This window comes from Triticum urartu, chromosome 7 (assembly GCF_003073215.2).
Source record: "Triticum urartu cultivar G1812 chromosome 7, Tu2.1, whole genome shotgun sequence".
In the NCBI taxonomy this organism is placed as follows: domain Eukaryota; kingdom Viridiplantae; phylum Streptophyta; class Magnoliopsida; order Poales; family Poaceae; genus Triticum; species Triticum urartu.
In genome coordinates this window covers 610402916-610422042 of record NC_053028.1, presented here as the reverse complement: position 1 = coordinate 610422042, position 19127 = coordinate 610402916, and the positions used below count along the sequence as shown (strand labels likewise).

The 19127-nt window shown below is 46.0% G+C and overlaps 1 protein-coding gene across 1 annotated transcript; it reads left to right on the top strand.

Moving 5' to 3' along the window:
• Window positions 1-11015: 11015 nt before the first annotated feature.
• On the top strand, window positions 11016-15003 carry LOC125518478 (T-complex protein 1 subunit delta-like). The gene is made up of 2 exons (XM_048683308.1): window positions 11016-12340; window positions 14468-15003. Exons 1-2 carry the CDS (start codon window positions 11118-11120, stop codon window positions 14847-14849), a joined length of 1605 nt encoding a protein of 534 aa, XP_048539265.1. The 5' UTR covers window positions 11016-11117; the 3' UTR covers window positions 14850-15003.
• Window positions 15004-19127: the final 4124 nt, after the last annotated feature.

Here is a 19127-nt window from a genome sequence, read left to right as displayed (position 1 = left end):
CACTCGACGTTTGTCATGCCCGGTGGCTTGGGCGGCGGCTTCCTCTGCTTCGGCTGGGCGACGGAGGCGGTCGCGGTTGCCGCCACGCGGGGGACGACGTACTTCTTCGGTGGCATGGCGGCCAGCTGGGAGGCGGGCGGGAGGGAGATTGGCGGAAGGAAAGGAGAAAATGGGTGGAAAGTGGGGGGAAAGCGGGAAGATACAGCGGGAATAGGCGCTGGACTCGCCGACAGGGCGGACTCACGCGCCCTTTTCGCTTGTGCCGGCGCCCAGGCGCCCCAGGGAGCCGGGTTCTGCCTGGGTCCGCCGGCACCAGTTTCGGCCCGAGCCGGTGAAAAACGGGCTTCTGGGGGGATGATTGGACCGTTTTTTCGGCGCCGGCACGACAAAAAACACATGAAGAGGGCCTGTTGGGTCGCGGTTAGAGATGCTCTTAGCTGCTGCCGCTGTTGTTTGCTGGTCACTCTAGCTCGTAGCTGCAAAGTTGTTTGCTAAAGAAATAACTGACCAAACTGGACTGACTACTGAAGAAACCCATCAGACTATCAGAGAGCTTGCCCCGTCCAAGCTTGGTCATGTGCACAGCGTTCATTGTGTGTGAGAGAATTTGACCGGCCCTGTTGTAGTTAGCTATAATTAGTACTCCTACTGGTTAGACTAACTAGTGGTTAGGTATAATGCAAATGACATGTGGATCCCACTAGTAATAAAAAATAAATTAGATTTAAAATATCTAAGACCATGACATGTGGACCCTAGCTTACCTTTTTACCGGTCAAAGTGAAATGGTTGACCAGCCCCCGGGTCCCATTGTCATACACATAGGCTAGAGTAACACTAGGTAACAAAAGTTTTTGCTGTTTTATTCTTGAATTAAACAAATTCCAAAATGTTTAAATCTTAGAAAATTAATATAAATTAATCTATAACTCGGATGAAAATGTTTTGTACACGGAAGTTGCTCAGAACGACGAGACGAATCCGAATACGCAACCCGTTCATCCGCCACACATCCCTAGCACAGCGAACACGCAACTTTCCCTCTCCGGTTCATCTGTCCGAAAACGCGAAACACCGGGGATACTTTCTCGGATGTTTCCCCCCTTCACCGGTATCACCTCCTACTGCGTTAGGGAACTCCTAGTACTGTTACTTGTTGTGTCATGCATCAATATGCATCTGTTTGCATTGTATTCATTGTTTCTCCCCCCTCTTCTCTTGCTAGACACCGAGACCGACGCCGCTGCTACCCAGTACGACTACGGTGTTGACGACCCCTCCTTGCCAGAGCAACCAGGCAAGCTCCCCCTTGATCAACCCGATATCGCCTATTCCTTCTCTCTACTGCTTGCATTAGAGTAGTGTAACATGTTACCGCTTTCCGTTAATCCTATTCTGCTGCATAGCCTGTCATTGTTGCTACAATTGTTGATACCTTTACCTGCTATCCTAATGCTTTGTATAGGATGCTAGTATTCCATCAGTGGCCCTACACTCTTGTCCGTCTGCCATGCTATACTACTGGGACGTGATCACTTCGGGAGGTGATCACGGGTATATACTTATATACATAATATGTGATACATGTGGTGACTAAAGTTGGGTCGGCTCGTAGAGTACCAGCAAGTGATTCCGATGTGGGGGCTGAAGGGGCAGGTGGTTCCATCCAGGTAGTGGTGGGCCTGTGTTCCCGACGGCCCCCGACTATTACTTTGTGGCGGAGCGACAGGGTAGGTGGAGACCACCTAGGAAAGAGGTGGGCCTGGCCCTGGTCGGCGTTCGCGGTTACTTCAAGATAACACACTTAATGAGATCTTGGTATTTGATCTGAGTCTGGCCACTGGTCTATATGCACTAACCAACTACACGGGAACAGTTATGGGCACTCGACATCGTGGTATCAGCCGAAGCCTTCGTGACGTCAGCGACTGAGCGGCACGCGCCGGTTTGGACCGTGTAACGCAACTTTCTTTGTAATGGAGGTTGCTAGGTCTGCTCACATGCCGCGTATGCAACGTGCATGTGTGCAATGGATGATGGGCCCAGACCCCTCCGCGCATAGGATTTAGACCGGCGTGCTGACCTCTCTGTTGTGCCTAGGTAGGGCTGTGATGTGTTGATCTTCCGAGGCCGGGCATGACCCAGGAAAGTGTGTCCGGCCAAAGGGGATCGAGCGTGTTGGGAAATGTGGTGCACCCCTGCAGGGAAGTTTATCTATTCAAATAGCCGTGTCCCTCTGTAAAAGGACGACCCGGAGTTGTACCTTGACCTTATGACAACTAGAACCAGATACTTAATAAAACACACCCTTCCAAGTGCCAGATACAAACGATGATCGCTCTCTCACAGGGCAACGAGGGGAGGATCACCAGGTAGGATTATGTTGTGCGATGATACATTGGTGAACTCACCTTCTACTCTCTTCTACATGCTGCAAGATGGAGGCGACCAGAAGCGTAGTCTTCGATAGGACTAGCTATACCCCTCTTATTCTGGCATTCTGCAGTTCAGTCCACATATGCTACCCTTTTCCATTTGATACCAATGCATACATATGTAGTGTAGCTCCTTGCTTGCGAGTACTTTGGATGAGTACTCACGGGTGCTTTGCTCCCCCTTTTCCCCTTTCTATACCCGATTGTTGCGACTAGACGTTGGAGTCCAGGAGCCAGACGCCACCGTCGACCACGACTCCTACTACTCTGGAGGTGCCTACTACTACGTGCAAGTCGCTGACGATGACCAGGAGTAGTTTGGGAGGATCCCAGGCAGGAGGCCTGCGCCTCTTTCGATATGTATCCCAGTTTGTGCTAGCCATTTTATGGCAACTTGTTTAACTTATGTCTGTACTCAGATATTGTTGATTCCGCTGACTCGTCTATGATCGAGCTCTTGTATTCGAGCCTTCGAGGCCCCTGGCTTGTAATATAAAGCTTGTATTATTTGAATTTGTGTCTGGAGTTGTGTTGTGATATCTTTCCGTGAGTCCCTGATTTTGATCCTACACATTTGCGTGTATGATTAGTGTACGGTTAAATCGGGGAGTCAAAAGAGCATTGGATCCAAATGCCTAAAGGAGATGAAGGGGCTCCACGACGACGCCTCTAACGAGGGGCATTCACCTGAAGTTCACCATGCCCAAAGACACTGCATCAAGGTCGTCCATCTGCCTAAACCGAGAAAGTCGCATGCCCCAAGCAAATCGCCGCCGCCAACCACCACCACCACACGCTGCTCAATGGAGCCACCACCACGAGACCGCCTCACCCCCGCAGCCAGGGTCAGGGAGCACGGCCCACCGCCACCACCTCCACTGCACCGGTGCACAGATCCGGCCCTCACGACCCAGATCCAGACCTGTAGCGCAGCCATACGCTGCAACCTCAAACTGCCGAAGCAGACCACCGCAGCCCTCCAAAACACGCATCCGAGCAGCCCGACGCGGATCCGGGCGCGAGCCCCATGGATCTGGGCAGGACACGAGCAGCCGTGGCCACCCCTGAGCGGCGGCGCATCCAGCTGCTACGGCGCCAACCCCGACCGAGGACGGCCAGATCCACCCCTTGCCGCCACGCCGCAGCCTCCCCGAGCAGCGCCACCAACGGCTGCTCGTCCCCGAGCAGGTCACACCGAAGACCGCCGCGACGAGATCCCCTGCTCGCGCGTGCCCGCCAGTCGGTGGAAGAACATGCCCCGCCGCCGCCGGCTCCGCACGGGCTTCGCCTGGCGGAGGACACCAGCGACGGCGAGGGAGGGAGGGGATGAGGGGAGAGAGCCAGTGGTACGGCTGTGGTCGCCGCCCGTGTCGCTCCTGGGGAGGGAGTTTCAGAAAGAATAATAAAGTTCAAAAAGAGATAAGTGAATAACCAAAAAAGATGAAATTGTCGCTGTTTCGCATAGGCATTGCACGCAGCGAATCAAATGGGCCAGCCCATTTTACGAATACCTAACTTCTAGAATGTTTCTGAGCCGGTTTTGTTACTTTTTTTTATTTGTTGCTCAAACAAATGTTACTGTTTTTTATTTGTATTTTGTATTTTTTGAAATTTGTTTCAAAAATTCAAAAAAAATTGTTTGTGGTTTTAAAATATTGTTCGTAATTTATAAAATTGTTCCTATTTTTAAAATTTTGTCCACAAATAAAAAAGATGTTCAGGAATTTCAAAGAATATTCACATTTTAAAATTATGTTTCTAAACTAGAAAATGTTCTGTTTTTCAAAATTTGTTTTCAAGTTTAAAAAATGTTCATGATTTTCAAAAAATCATGTTCCAAAAAGTCAGAATTTTTTAATTTGTTCGCTTTCTTTAAATGTTCCAAATTTTAATATATTTTTTTCAAATTTGTTCTTGATTTTTCTAAAAATGTTCATGTTTTAAAAAAAGATTCACAATTTTTTGAAAATACTACTGTAATCATTCTGGTTCGCTATAGTATCCAGTCTGGTCTACTGTAGTACCCAGTTCGGTCGCTGCAGTACCTTCTTTCGTGTCCTTATACAATTCGTGCTTTTTTGTTACCACCAACGGGAGGTAGTCGAGTGGCAAGCACTATAATCACGAGGACGAAGTTATAAGTTTGATTCCTTGTGCAAACTCACTCCTTTTGTCAGGACTGTTAGGTCGCACTTTGAAAATAGCCAGTGGCCTCGCGCCTGGTGGCTCGGCCCAGTCATGCGTGTTGCCCGTGCATCGTATCGGTGCTCTCAGCCGTACACAGATCGTGTATCAGAGGTCTCGGCATGGGCGACGTACTTTAAAAAAAAGACAATCATGCCTTGTATTATGAAGGAGTATGGGGTAATCTCAGACATCGATGTGTTTAAAGGGTGTACCGAAGCAGAAGTAAACAGTTATTAGCATGCATAGCTCTAGCATAGTAGACGAACCAAACATCATCATCCCACATGTAACAACAAACATATAATTGTTGACACTCAATTTTGGCATGGTCAAGAATTTAATTAAGATAACCTCAAATGGAAAAGTGGTCTACATGAAGGATTTCCGCATTATCAACATGAACATCTTCGAAGTTTGGGCCATCGCTATCCGATCTCATCTCGAGGCCCGAAACTATACTCGAAGTACTCAGATTTTGTATTCAGAGTATTATTCGGCCAATTAAGCCTTCAAGATGGCCTCGTATGAAAAATCTTTCTACACTAATTGTCTTCGCCTCGTTGAAACGGTCGATTTTAAGATAAAAATTATCCCAATCCGAGTTCGTATGCAAAAGTTAGAGCCATCGGAATACAGCCCTGTCAGGAGGCAAAAAGTGGCGCGCCCCACCAGACACCCTGTCTGATGGGTAGCGCGAATAATAGCCTATTTTGCACAACCGATTTGACTCTCAAGATGACCTCTGATCAAAAAACGTTCAACATGAAAGTTGTCGACTCGTCGAAATGGTCAAGATTGCTTTCGGGCTCATTTTCATCCGAGATCATTTACCACCTCAAAAATTACCCGCAAGGTGCAGCCAGTTTAAACCAAACAATTTTGGAAAGTTCAGACAAAACCAATCCGAATTTGACTAGGGTTTTGGACGGGAATCCAGGCCTTTTCCTTGCACGAGAAGTTCAGCTGCCTCATATATACCTGAGGGGTGACGGCCGATTGAACAACACACAATCGATCAAATCATCTACCACTTTTTATCTTTTATCTTTTCTTCTTAACCCTAGTTCTTCTTCTTCCTCGTTCTTCGTTCGTTCTTCTTGTTGCAGGGAGGCGAACCTCGAGGCCCTAGGGGCGATCAGATCGACTTAGGGAAGCCCATAGCCTCCGCGCGCCCTGACGGGGTCCCTCCCGGGCGTGTGGGGTTTCGGGTCCTCAAAAGTGCCCACCGGATTGCCTGTGTACCGCGCTTCCGGACGGGCCTCCTTCTACGTGAGCTGCGGTGCATCAGCCCCGGCGTCGAGGGTACACGGTGACGTGTTCGTGTGCGAACACACTTTTTGGCGACTCCGCTGGGGACGAAGCTTTGAACGGTCTCCGTCCCGTTCTTGCTATGAAGAGATCGTCATCTAGGGTTTACGATCTACAAAGGTAATATGAATAACCAATTCACTTATGTAGATGCAAATAATGCATATGTTGTTGCTAGATCATCTAATGAGCATAATGTATCGGCTAGCCCTGGTTTTATCAATTATGCATCTAATTATGTGCAACGGCCGATTCAGAATAATCTTCATGCTTCAACTTCATATAATTTTAGCAACATGCAACATATGTATCCCAACTCCCATGCATTGGCAACTCCACAAATCTATATGCCGATGAACAACATGATGAGTTCGATTAATCAAGTTGAAACACCCCATGTAGGAACTTTCAATGGCATGCAACATAGTGTTTTATCCTTTTATTCATCGGCAACTAATTTGCAACATGTTAATCCAAACATGCCGGTGGATAGGGGAATTAGCGATGCTACTACTAGTTATTTGGCCAATTACCCTCAAACACATATGCTACACCTCATGTTACTATTTTTTTGGCATCATACGCAACTGTTGATATCCATAATTCGGCTTCGCACCTTCACGGTCATGCCCGAATAAGTGAAACTTCTGCAGGAGCACAAATGCCTTCACCTACTACCGTGGCATATCATGTCCCTCTGCACAATTACAGAATTTTGGCAACATCTTATTATCGAAAGAATCTAAAAGCATCGGGGGGGGGGGGGCAACCATATCCAGACTGGGTAATTGAGAACAAGCTTATATTCTCTTGGGATTTGTGCAACTCTATTCGCCAGGAGCTAATAGAAGGCGGGAAGCCTCATGATTTTGCTGTTGTAGAAGTTAGAGTTGTGCAAATGATGCAGTCGCCCAGTGCTGTACCATCCAGTGTACCACCTAAACAATTGCAGAGTTTCGGCACCTCATTGCCGAAAGAGTCTCAAAGTATTGGGGAGCAATCTCATGAGGAGTGGATGGAAATTGAGATGAAAAGGTTCAAAGCCCGCAAGTTGAGATGTGGGCTAAACTTAGACAAGAGCGAGAAGCCTTGAAAAGTCAAAAAGATAAAAGTATTGATTCAGGTAACAAAGAAAATTCGGTTATTGAAAAAGCCGAATCAAATAGTATGTGTACCGAATCTATCGAAGAAAAAGAGGATGCCAAGGCATTGGAGAGTTATTCAAAAGTGGAACATAGTATTATTCAAGTGATACAACCATCATTCTCTCCCAACGTGTAGAAGAGGTATGGCTACCAAGTGATTTACCTATTTTCAGATTTGGTTACAACTTTATTGTTGATGCATCTATTAGGAAAAATCTTATAAGTAATTTTGAAAGACCAATGATGAAGGGTAATTTATTTGTTAGCAACAAAATTGTTGCAAAGTATATCGGTCAACCTATTGTGCCATTCGTAAAGACTGATAGTGACTTATTATTGCAGCCAAAGGCTTCCCCATTGCTTTACTTAAAACTTATCTCTAAGTGGGTAGCTTTGCTTGTTTCATACTTGGCTTGCACTTGGTCTCGGTTGAGACACGTGTGTTCTAACTATTTTTGTTTCAGAAATTTAAAGCCAATGTTAAATTCTTTTGAGAAATCCGATGCTAATATAATATTGTATCCAAAGACATTGGAAATATAGTGGAAAACACAATGCATGGCCGAATGGGGAGATTCCAAATCTGTACAATTCGTTTGCTTACCTCCAAAGCCGTTCGTTCACCTAGATCGGCTAGAAAACAAGTATACCTTCAACTCAAGCATGTGTGATCAAATATTTGATTTGTTGCTGAAAAATAATTATATTAGAATTCTTGATCACCATGTCAAGCCGTCCATCCAGGGACGAATGTATTGTAAGTTGCATGATTCGTCCAAGCATAATTTCGAGGACTGCAACATGTTTTGTCAAATAGTTAAATCGGCCATTGATAAAGGACGATTGAAGTTTGTTGAAACACCAAGAGATGGGCATGCTTAGAACAAACTCCGTGCAAGTTATTTTTTGGCACAAAAGTTTTGCTGAAAAATAGGAGGGCATGTGTTGACACTCAATTTTGGCATGGTCAAGAATTTAATTAAGATGACCTTAAATGGAGAAGTGGTCTACATGAAGGATTTCCGTATTATCAACATGAACATCTTCGAAGTTTGGGCCATCGCTATCCGGTCTCATCTCGAGGGCCGAAACTATACTTGAAGTACTCATATTTGTATTTAGAGTATTATTCGGCCAATTAAGCCTCCAAGATGGCCTCGTATGAAAAATCTTTCTACACTAATTATCTTCGACTTGTCGAAACAGTCGATTTTGAGATAAAAATTGTCCCAATCTGAATTCGTATGCAAAAGTTAAAGCCATCTGAATACAGCCCTGTCAGGAGGCAAAAAGTGGCGCGCCCCACCACACACCCTGTCTGATGGGTAGCGCGAATAATAGCCTGTTTTGCGTGACCGATTTGACCCTCAAGATGACCTCTGATCAAAAAACGTTCAACATGAAAGTTGTCGACTCGTCGAAATGGTCAAGATTGCTTTCGAGCTCATTTCCATCCGAGATCATTTACCACCTCAAAAATTACCCGCAAGGTGCAGCCAGTTTAAACCGTACAGTTTTGGAAAGTTCAGACAAAACCAATTCGAATTTGACTAGGGTTTTGGACGGGAATCCAAGCCTTTTCCTTGCACGGGAAGTCCAGCCGCTTCATATATACCTAAGGGGTGATGGCCGATTGAACAACACACAATCGATCAAATCATCTACCACTTTTTATCTTTTATCTTTTCTTCTTAACCCTAGTTCTTCTTCTTCCTCATTCTTCGTTCGTTCTTCTTGTTGCAGGGCGACGAACCTCGAGGCCCTAGGGGCGATCAGATCGACTTAGGGCAGCCCATAGCCGCCGCGCGCCCTGACGGGGTTTCTCCTGGGTGTGTGGGGTTTCGGGTCCTCAAAAGCGCCTGCCGGATTGCCTGCATACCACGCTTCCGGACGGGCCTCCTTCGACGTGAGCTGCGGTGCATCACCCCCGGCGTCGAGGGTACGCGGTGACGTGTTCGTGTGCGAACAATAATCACATTGTAGATCGGAATATGTCACATGGACTGATGTTTGTAGATGAAGTAGTCATAGTTGACGCAGAGGCGATGTTGTTGATGACGATGTTAGCGAAGAACAATTGGAGCAGACATTTGTGATGACGGCGTGCAGCAGCGCCAAACCTTGAAGGTAGACGACCTGTGATGAAAATTGCAAGAAGTCACGTGAAGCGCTTCCAAAAATCCTAATTCCCCCCCCCCCTCTCTCTCTCTCTCTTAGTTTAAGATCACAAGCGTGTGAGTTTTCAGAGACCTGCTCCCACTTGCAGGTGCACACCAATGTTCGAGATCGAGTACTACGGTAGCGACACAAACAATGAGAGGACAAAAAAAATTCCAACTTGATTCTTGGTGTGTATTTGCCTGTGGCCGGTAAGTCATATATACAAGAGAACACACACGGTCTTGTGTCGCGACCATGATGCAAATCCAAAACGACAAGGCTTCCAACTCAAAAACTTATTGGTCAAGGTTCCAACTCAAAAACTTACTAGTCAGGAAACCAAAAACAGGCAAAAGAAAACCGTGCTTCTGCAAAGCCACAAACCAAATTTCCGCGGACTATTCATGTCGCATGTCGCATGCTCACGTCCAATGAGACGAGCGTGCACGTATCGTGTTCTCTTTCTCTTTTCATACCCATCGCTTAGTGGAGTGGAGAGACTTCACATATAACTTGGCCTCGCACCACCTTCATTTCTGGGATGGGACTAAAATTGCACCTCTAATCTTGTCATTTGTTCACGAGCCTTTATGATTTATTTGAATTTATCTATTGGACCACGTTCAAACATTCTACCACGTTAGCTTTTCTAACGAAAAAGAACATTGTATAACACGCTCCATCATCTTTGTCCATAGTTTTCTGTAAGAGATGGTTAGATGGGTTGTATTTGAGTTGTGGGTTGGCTCTTTGGTGTTTTGTTTTCGTGTCTGTTACGAAGGAGGAAAAGAGTTTGATGTCCCCTCGAACAAAAATAGAGTTTGTCGCTAAAGGTCGGGTGAAGAAAACCGGCGACTCCTGTCATGCTAGTCCTCCAATTTATGTAGAAGTAACGAAAATAAGTCTCACCTTTCAGATAAAGAAGTATGATATGATATAAATAACATACATATGCAAGTATCCAACAAAAAAAAGTTTGTGTGTGTGTGTGTGTGTGTGTGAAAGAGAGCACCTCAAAGCATGGTTGGGTAGAGGGTGTATTCACTCTTGGGGTGTGTGGGCAATTTGACATATTATAGTAAAAAAACAATCCATTATCTCAAGCGGATATAAGTGCGCTTGCGCTTGATTAATCAGAGATGTATGTATAGATAATATATGCGTTTCGATAACATTATACAGAAGAGAAGAATTTGAACAACTTTTTTGACAAAAAAACTCAAGGCCCGCTTTATAAATAAAACACAATCGCCAAGCTTCCAAAATACAAACAGTTCAATACCGAAACGAGGAGAAACACGTGAAAAGAAAAAAGTAAACACGTTACGGGCAGCAGCACTTGAAGCCCCAAACCCAAAAGCAACAGAACTATAATCAGGAGCAGGAGCAGTTTCCACTACTGCATAAAACCACAGAGTTTGTAAATCGCATTATAACCATATATAATTTTACTTTTCGTATATACTGCATACATTGGTGTCCAAATTAACATATTCGGCCTCACGGCTATTGCCATCTACCAAAGATTGTACAAAACCAGAAAAAGACAACAAAAAATCAAGTTTTTTTTAGGATTGACACTTTTTTTTTTAGATATGGCGATATGTAGATGGCCCTTACCGCCTTACCGTTTTTTTAGCGTATACCGCCTTACCGGGTATGACGGTGACAGTTCATCATTCTAGGCCCTAGGAGACCAACATTCACGGCCACGGCCTCCACTGGGCCGCAAGTTTGGGCCCGCTCTCCCGGGGTATATACCGAAACCGCGATCGCACTCTCCAGGTCCATCCAGCGCCCCTCCCTCCCTCCCTCCTCCCACCAAGCGAAATCTGAAAAGCCCTAGCCTCCCCTCCGCTCCCCCCGATCCGCCGCCGCCGCCATGGCCACCCCCGCCGTCGCCGCCGCGCCGTCGGCCCGCAAGGGAGAGACCTACACCGACACCAAGCGCCGCGACGACGTCCGCGGCGCCAACATCGCGTCCGCGCGCTCGGTCGCCGACGCGGTGCGCACCTCCCTCGGCCCCCGCGGCATGGACAAGATGATCTCCTCGGGTGACCAGGAGGTCATCATCACCAACGACGGCGCCACCATCCTCTCGCGCATGTCGCTCCTCCAGCCCGCGGCCCGCATGCTCGCCGAGCTCTCCCGCTCGCAGGACGCGGCCGCCGGCGACGGCACCACCACCGTCGTCGTCATCGCCGGGGCCCTGCTCCGCCGCGCGCAGTCGCTCCTCGCGGCCGGCGCCCACCCCACCGCCGCCGCCGACTCCCTCCACCGCCTCGCGGCCCGCGCCGTCCAGGTCCTCGAGGGCATGGCCATCCCCATCGAGCTCACCGACCGGGACTCCCTCGTCAAGTCTGCCTCCACCGCGCTCAACTCCAAGGTCGTCTCCCAGTACTCCGGCCTCCTCGCCCCGCTCGCTGTTGACGCCGCCCTCTCCGTGGTCGATCCCGCCCACCCGGAGCTTCTTGATCTCCGCGACATCCGCATCATAAAGAAGCTCGGCGGCACTGTCGATGACACCGAGCTTGTCCGCGGCCTTATCTTTGACAAGAAGGCCAGCCATGCTGCCGGGGGGCCATCTAGGATCGAGAATGCCAAGATCGCTGTCATCCAGTTTCAGATCTCACCGCCCAAGACTGATATTGAGCAGAGCGTCATCGTGTCAGACTATGCGCAGATGGACCGCATCCTCCGCGAGGAGCGGAATTACATCCTAGGGATGGTCAAGAAGATCAAGGCTTCTGGGTGCAATGTCCTCCTCATCCAGAAGAGCATCTTGCGTGATGCCGTGACCGAGTTGTCGCTGCACTATCTCGCAAAGGCCAAGATTCTGGTGGTCAAGGATGTAGAGAGGGACGAGATTGAGTTTATCACCAAGACTCTCAACTGCCTGCCAATTGCCAACATTGAGCATTTCCGTGAGGATAAGCTTGGGTATGCTGATGTTGTCGAGGAAGTGTCTGCTGGAGATGGCAAGATTGTCAAGATCACCGGGATCAGGGACATGGGGAGGACTGCAACTGTGCTTGTCCGTGGGTCCAACCAGTTGGTTATTGATGAAGCTGATCGCAGTCTCCATGACGCCCTATGTGTCATCAGGTAATTTGACTTCCACTGAAACAATCTTCTGTGTGTTATATGAAAGGTTGTCTATCGTAGTCCTGCTTTTCTAGGTCATTGTGAATATAGTGACTTGGGTGAAGTCTTATTGGTAAATGATGTGGAGTAACTTTAAATATGCACAACATTGTTGAACAATTAATCGATTAAGATGATAGGATCATACTCCTAATTTTCTATTGAATCTGTTCATAGCAGTAAATTGTCAAGTGGTATAAACGAACATTTGTTCTCCTATAATATGTTTATTTACATGTTGAAAGCAACATTGTTTTAATTAGTTAAACACACAAATATTATAGGATCCCTTTGTTATTGTAGGTTGGTAGAGTAAATGCAATTTCCTATCACGTTGCTTGCACATATACTGTCATGTTCTATTTCTGCCATTATCAACATGGTCTCCTACTGTTATGTTGTTGCTTCCACATACGCCGTCGCAACAACTTCGGAAAAAATAGCTATGTTACCTTTGACCACTATATATGCTGCGGTAGACACATAGGGAGCATAGGTTCACTCGATGATTATGTGTGACACCGAGCCAAGTTTGATCAAGCTCAATTTACTTTCTTATATGCTATTTGAGTGACTCTCAGTGATCCAGTGATCACCAGGCTGGCATATTGCACATGGTGCTTTGTGTGGGCCATACACTTCCTCATTTGCTAAGTTGCATCTCATGTCTGTTCATGGTACTTTATGATGACCCTTTGTCATCTATACTTTTGAATCTGGAGATTTGGTGCTTTATGTTGGTAATAATAGATTATTCAAATTAAATTCACAAGAGTAAGCGGTGAGCTTAGGCTTTGACCTTTGAGCAAGGTGGAGACCTTTTAGGGTTAGCCTACTACTTACTGCGACAAGCAGCACTTCTGTATTTCATTCCTGGACATGGCTGCCCATTTTCACTCGAAAGAAATAGGGTTTTTGTGCAGAATTTACTCCATCCTTTCTTCTGACACTCCGCACCTGCTTTGTGAACACAGTGAAAGCGACTCTCTCTCTCGCTCTTCACTTCACCCCTCTGCAATGCAGTGCTTGGATCTGATGGCTAGATCACCTCTTATGGTCTGCAGTAGGGCACCACGGAGTGGCTAGGCAGCAACTTTTGTTAGTTCTAATCTTGTTACAAGTAGTAGTTGTTAGTATCTGTCCATGCATACCGGCAAGTTAGGATGTTCCTAGTTCTAGCAAGATGGCAAGAAGTAGAATGTAATTAGGCTAGTAATATTAGCTAGCACTTAGTCAGCTAGTTGGACAATCTTGAGTTGCATGCAAGTGAGATATCAAAGTCAATTTGGCTAGTCATGCGAAGCAATAGTTAGCTGTTTGAGATTTAGCTGTAAAATGCCAGCTTGGTAAAGTTCGTAAGTGTAGTAGGTTTGTTGGTTAGTCCTAAAATTAAAGGACATTATGTCCTTGTAATACAAGCTTGTCGTAGTGTGTAAGCTTCAGACCCCTAGTGTGCATGTTTATGTGAGAAGCCAGGATAGTGACGAAGGGGTCTGTGTGCATCATTTCCTTTATAAAGGAAATTCTGGTGGGAGCTAGTAGCTAGCTCCAATGCCTTTTTACTGCCTTTTGGATATTACGATGACAGTCTCATCTTATGCCTGTCAATTTTAACAATTCATGTTGTTGATTCATAATTAGATGATTGCTTCTGAATTTTACGAAGAAACAACTGCTTGGAGTAAAGCTCTTTTTCCAGGCCTTTTTTTACCCAAATAGGGGGTGCTGGCCTCATGGTCTTGGACATATAACAATTTAAGACAAGTTACATACCAATGTATAGGCCTTGAGCATAAGTAGGCATGTGTCCTCGTGAAATTATTATTCTTGCTCATGGTGTGTGTTTGAAGCTTGTGTATCATTTTGTGGTATTTATGGTGTTGCATATTATATGAAGTCACTTAACACTGTTTTTAGCTTAAAATGTACTCCCTCCGTCCGGAAATACTTGTCCTACAGATGGTTGTATCTAGACTTATTTTAGTTATAGATACATCCATTTTATTCATTTCTAGGACAAGTATTTCCGGACGGAGGGGGTATTATTTCTTCAGTGTTCTGATCCTGCGCGTGCTTACTTTTATGAAGGTGCTTGGTGAACAAGAGGTTTTTAATTGCTGGTGGCGGTGCTCCGGAAATAGAAATGTCAATGCAACTGGCTGCTTGGTCAAAGGAGCTCCATGGGATGGAGAGTTACTGCATCAAGGAGTTTGCCGACGCACTTGAGGTCATCCCTTACACACTGGCTGAGAATGCAGGGCTCAACCCAATCGCCATTGTTACCGAGCTAAGGAATCGCCATGCCAAGGGTGAGAAGAACACGGGCATCAACGTGAGGAAAGGCCAGATCACAAACATCCTGGAGGAGAATGTCGTGCAGCCGTTGCTTGTAAGCACGAGCGCCATCTCGCTGGCGTGCGAGTGCGTTAGAATGATCTTGAAGATTGATGATATAGTCACTGTAAGGTAAAGCCCGTAGGGCGGATGATCCTTTTTAGGGCTGTATTTTTCTGTATGGGGTGATGACCACTTTGGCCTGTCTGTGTGGGGTGCACTGAGTTACTTTTATTTGTGAACGTGGCTCTTTGATGTGTTATGATTTTGTGGCTTTGGTGTTTGCTCTAGATATTGGTATCTTGTATCAGTAAGAAGCATCCAACATTCTCCAGCAACAATATGCACAATTAACTCCAAAGCATAGGTATCTAGCAAGATTTGTTTGAGATGTTTGGTGGAATGCCTGCCGGGGCCTCGTTCTCAACTTCGTGGGCTATTTGGGATCGGATCGGTTCGTGTCGAGTTAGTTGTGTGCACAAATCTGATTATTTCTTATACTCTTATCTCACTGTCTCCCCTGCTGATTTCGGACCTCATATAATCAAGTAGGGTGATAAAGTTTTTGATTTGTTTGCTGAGAAGACAATGTCTGATGATAACTGATGCCACACTTTGGCCCTTGCATTTCTTACAATCACACGGTTGGTGGTGCTGTAGCTTAAATGCACAATTACTTGCTCCTTTTGTCATGTCTGGCAAATCTGTTGCCTCGCCTCAGAAACAAAAACGTCTGAAGTGCCAAGTGCTGATCTAAAGTAGGAGGAAGTGAAATCATTCAATGATTGTTGTTTGCTTGAAATCCAGATTTTTTCTTTCCTTGGTTGGGCATCCCGCCATTTCAACCGCCTTGTCAGAGCCCCTCGTCCGGCAAAGCATGCCTCACAGCATCGTCCTTGTCCTAGTTGATGCCGTCGCAGCAAGGCGCTCAAAGCACATCATGGCAGTACCGATGGCCACCCTCGGATGTCCATGGCAACACGAAGCACCGGCCAACGCCCTTAGAGCCCTGTCGCAGAGTCGCTTGTAGCATGGCGTCCGCCTCCGTCGCAACACAACTTGAGCACTGGAAGCATGTTCTCCTAGTACCGATCGATGGTCGCCCTTGGAGCCCCATCGCAGCATGGCGTCGTCGCTTGTAGCATGACGTTGCAGAACCGGCCGCCGCCACCCTCGCTGCATCCGTGTGGCCTCCTGCAAAAGCTCGCCGCATTGCAGCACGTGCAGACTGAGCGAGTAGCGAGCAGCGAGCAGGCTACCAACCTGCACACGGAGAGGGCAAGGAAGGTGTGGACCGGAGAGAGGGAAGGGGGAGGTGATTTCGCGAGGAAGAAGATACGTACGGGCGACAAGTTTCATGACTAATCTCTCCGTTCCAAAATAGATGACATAAAGTTAATACAAAGTTAAGTCATCTATTTTGAAATGGAGGGAGTAATGAATAGGAGTAATGAATAAGGCTGAAGGGAAGCGTAGTAAATGGGTCCAACCGGGACACATGGTTACAATCACCTCGCAACGGCTGGAGGGGGTTGAAGCGTGCCGCGGATGATCTTATCATGTGAAGATGATCCTACGAACCCAATGGCGTTTTTTTTCTTTTTTGCGGGTGGCCGAAGGAACAAATAAAATCGTTTTCCTATGTTTATTCGAACTTCGTCGAGTACTTGTCATTTCTGTGTTCAATGCAATTGAATCCGAATTGTGGTGTTTAACATCATGGATTTGTATATGGCTGAATTTCATGCATAGTGCCGCGGATGATCTTATCATGTGAAGATGAACTAAGATTCCAAAACTGAAACTCAGCAGGAGCTGTTTTGAAAAGTTTGAGAAAACAATCTTAAATATAGAGTTATGTCCATGTTTTTCTTTTTCTACCCACGACTAGTTGAGCGGGTTTGGGCATTCTCAAAAGAAAAAGTTGAGCCGGTTTGGGCACTGAACACGAACACCAACACAAAGAAGTGGATGCCCACAAATGCCCATATCCATAGGCAGATCTACCCATTCTAAAAGAAAAAGATGAGCGGGTTTGGGCACTGCACACAAACACAAACACAAAGAAGTGGATGCCCACAAATGTCCATATCCATAGGCAAATTTACCCTCCTTAGTCCTGAGTTTGACTACCTATAAGCCGACAACAAAAATTCAACAGGTATGAAATTGCCCTAAGCTTATTAAGCCATATATAGACAAGTACTCGATTTATATAGTTACAACACATCTTTAATTATTGTATATGTGGCATATGACATTAGTTACTTCTTATAAATATAGTCTTCACAAAAGAAGATGCAAATACATTAATTATAATATTTATCATGGAATCGGAAAAATCCCAGTCTTTGAAATACATGAAACTATCAAATACAACTAGAAGAATCGGGAAAATCCTAGTCTTTGAAATACATGAAACTATCAAATACAATCAGGAAGTTGTCATCATGGATACAAAGATCTACACAAATACATAAAGCCTAGCTACCTAGGCTTGATTTACAAACTCCCTCAAGGGTTTTTCCAACTGTTTCATGACAGCCTCCCATCCTGCATGGGTCGGGTGCATGTCATCCCAATAGAAAAATCTATTTGAATTGTCGCACACAGTGTACAAAAGCTCTGCGGATGACTCGCCTTGCTGTCCGCAATAACCATCCGAATCCAAACTCTCACAGCACGGCGATAGTTTGTGCTTGAATTGTTTAGACAGCTCTGAGCCTTTACCTACATTAATGCACATGAAATTAAGAATGTTCAGATAAAGTAGTTCAAGTACACAATCAAACCCCCATCGAATTAGATTAAGATAATTCTAAAATAATGAGACAGTTTTGAATGCATGTAGATACATACCTGCCGCATGATCCACAATATTGGTAAAGGCGGTGTATACGTCCACGATGTAGACATTCTTCTTTGATGTCATAACTTGTTTCAGATTATCGTTATGGATTGATGCACCCAAGTTTTCAAAAATATCACACGTGGTGTAGTTGTTGGTTCGGGTGTGTGATGGCGTGCAACCGATAGGGTGCAAGTTATTGACAAGAACCTTTGTCACCCCGAGCTTCAACAATTGATCCACATTAGCCGCAATCTCTTTTGTCACCTTCCCAATATAAGCATTAATCTACATCACATACATGAAAATCATAAGTTAGTAAGATGCACAAACAAATTAATTGTTCAAATTAGTGTACGCATATATACATTGTGTGTTGATATGTTACTCACATCATTGGGGCTACTTAGGCCAATGACGCCGGTGCCTGCATAGTCGTTGCCAGAGAAAGCCACGAGCGCTACGGAGTGACTCGGTTGTTTCTCTGTGATGGTCCCGTCCTTGACCATCTTCCTGAAGGTGTCGACCTGTTTGGCGAGGGCGGGGACCTCGTGCGATGTACTATACAACACACCTGCACCACCAGTAGCGAAGGTCATGCCAGACGGGTCGCAAGTTTTCTTGGTCGTCAGGGCATGCACCGGAGGGGCTCCCTCCAACCCCAACATGGTTGCTGCAAGTTATTAGTGAAGCATCGAGTACGGTAGGGTTAATTACGATGCAGCAGGGATTACATATTACTTTTTTATGGTATAATATAACATAGCACTTACCGATGAAATCCGACTAGATTTTATAGTTTGAGAAGCGGAGTTTGGGTTCGCTGTGGTGGTCTTCGTGCTTTGGGCACTGCAGTTGTTTTACAAACTGCTCGTGTGGGGGTACTCTGTGGTGGACATGGTGCTTTTTCAACTAGAAGTGGGTTACTATCCGCTGGGGTTGGGGTTAGATGGGTTGTAGCTGGTTCTCTGCCCAACGATCTAAGTGTGCAATCTGGAAGAGTCTCGATTATGTGTGGTGCGGCAAGTTTGTGGGCCAGTATAACCATGGTTCTATCTGCGTCGACGGGTAGCACTGTCTTTTGTGAAGGACGGGTTTTTGCTCCCTTAGATACTGCCATCACCCCTCCAATTCAAATGGTTGATAAACAAGAAAAGAAATTAAACGTACAGACATTGTATGATAGACAAATGTGGCAATTCACATATATCTTGTCTAAGCAAACATGACAGCATGACACAATTTCACATATATGATGCCTGTCGTGGTTCTAAGTCTGACAGTAGAATATGGGGGTAGGAATGGAGAGGCAAGATCTTAGCTATGGAGGAGTTGTACACACAAGGTTTACGAGTTCAGGCCCTTCTCGGAGGAAGTAACAGCCCTACGTCTCGGAGCCCGGAGGCAGTCGACTGGATTATACGTGTGTGAGTTACAGGGGGTGCAAACCCTTGTCCCCAGAGGAGGGGGGTGGCTTATATAGAGTACGCCAGGACCCCAGCTCCCCTCCGTTACACAGGGTTCAATATACATTAAGAGGAGGCGTTACAGGTAACGCCTGTATTA